The 1,590-nt window shown below is 40.1% G+C and overlaps 1 protein-coding gene across 1 annotated transcript in view; it reads left to right on the top strand.

Annotated features, from left to right (window-relative positions):
* Nucleotides 1-359: 359 nt before the first annotated feature.
* The window catches only part of LOC101300593 (geraniol 8-hydroxylase-like), a 1,741-nt gene continuing 510 nt past the window's right edge, over nt 360-1,590 (top strand). Inside the window, exon 1 of the mRNA XM_004310159.1 lies at nt 360-1,380. Coding sequence (XP_004310207.1) covers nt 487-1,380 — 894 coding nt within the window. The 5' untranslated portion in view covers nt 360-486. The remainder of the gene's footprint in view (nt 1,381-1,590) is intronic.

Here is a 1,590-nt window from a genome sequence, read left to right as displayed (position 1 = left end):
CAGAGAATGGGGTGCGCATTTGTAGAGAATGGTAAGCATCCTGCCGCTCTTGCCTAACTGTTTTGAAATACTAGTTGTTGGCTCAATTAGCAAGCAAAAGCTTTTAGGTGGTGATCTATAGGTCTTCCTCTATGTTTTTCTTTTCTATTTGTTTGAATTTCAATCATTGAGTCCAGCTTTTACTATGTCCGACAGAGACATGGTAGAAGACTAGAAGTATGGCAGGAAGAAGAGTCAACCTAGCGGGATGAGATCGAGGATAGCAGAGGATTATCAGCCTCTCACTATATTTCATAACCAATTTTCCTAACACAAAATTGAGAAAGTCCTATAATGTCCCAATTAAGAGAAACTTCACCATTGAAATCTATATCACATGTGAATAGATGTTCAATAATTCATAATCTAGCTCAACTCATCCCTATAAGTTAAGCTCAAGGAGAGTTGGAGTTGGAGTTGTGATTGAAGCTAATTTGTTAGTGAAAGATGGACTTCTTGTCTGGTATACTGTTGTTTCTGTGTTTAATCTCCTGCTTCTTAATCCAAGCCCTCCATAGAAGAACCAGAGTTAGGCTTCCACCAGGACCAAAGCCATTTCCATTGGTTGGAAATCTCTTTGATCTTGGAGACAAACCTCATATCTCTTTGACCAACCTCTCACAACACTATGGCTCCATTATGTCTTTGAAGCTTGGCCAGATAACCACTGTAGTAGTTTCTTCACCAACCATGGCCAAAGAAATCCTCCGAATCTATGACCATTTGTTTTGCAACAGAACAATCCCAGATGCGCTGCGTGTACTGATAGACAACAGCTTGCCGTGGATGCCAGTGTCACCAAGGTGGAGAAATCTTCGGAAAATATGCACTTCCCAACTCTTTGCCACAAGAGTTCTTGATGCAAACAAAGAAAACCGGAGAGAGAAAGTGCAAGAGCTCATAGCTAGTGTCAATGACAACATGATAAAGGGTTTGGCAGTAGATATTGGAAAGGCTGCTTTCATAACTTCACTCAATTTGCTGTCAAGAACTATTTTCTCAGTGGATTTGGCAGATGATGACTCGAGTAGCAGCAACGAGATCACTAAAGAGTTCAAGAAGATTTCTACTGGTATGCTAGAGGAGGCTGGGAAACCGAATTTAGGGGACTTTTTCCCTGTGCTTAAGAAGATTGATCCCCAAGGCAGAAGGCGGCGCTTTACGAATCACTACAACAAGATGTTAGGCTTATTTGAATCAGTGATCAAACAAAGATTGGAATTTAGAAAAGGGGATGATTATGTTGCAAGTAATGATATGTTGGATACTCTTATAGACCTCAGAGAAGAGGAAAATGAGGAGGATTTGAACAACCCCAAAGTTATTGAACATTTGTTATCGGTTTGTCTTTAACTCTCTACTCTCCATCTTCTACAATCTGTTCTTCTTGAATACTCACTTCAATAATGCTTTGACTACTGATAATCTGTTCTCTCAATTATGAGATACGTGCAATGCAGTGTAGTGTTACTTTCTATTAGTCACTGACTCACTGTGCATTGTAGGCTCTATTTGTTGCAGGCACAGAACAACTTCAGTCACATTGGAATG

This window comes from Fragaria vesca, unplaced genomic scaffold (genome assembly GCF_000184155.1).
Source record: "Fragaria vesca subsp. vesca unplaced genomic scaffold, FraVesHawaii_1.0 scf0513160_u, whole genome shotgun sequence".
NCBI classification, from domain to species: domain Eukaryota; kingdom Viridiplantae; phylum Streptophyta; class Magnoliopsida; order Rosales; family Rosaceae; genus Fragaria; species Fragaria vesca.
Note: the sequence above shows the minus strand (reverse complement) of the source record. Positions and strands in the feature narration are given on the sequence as shown.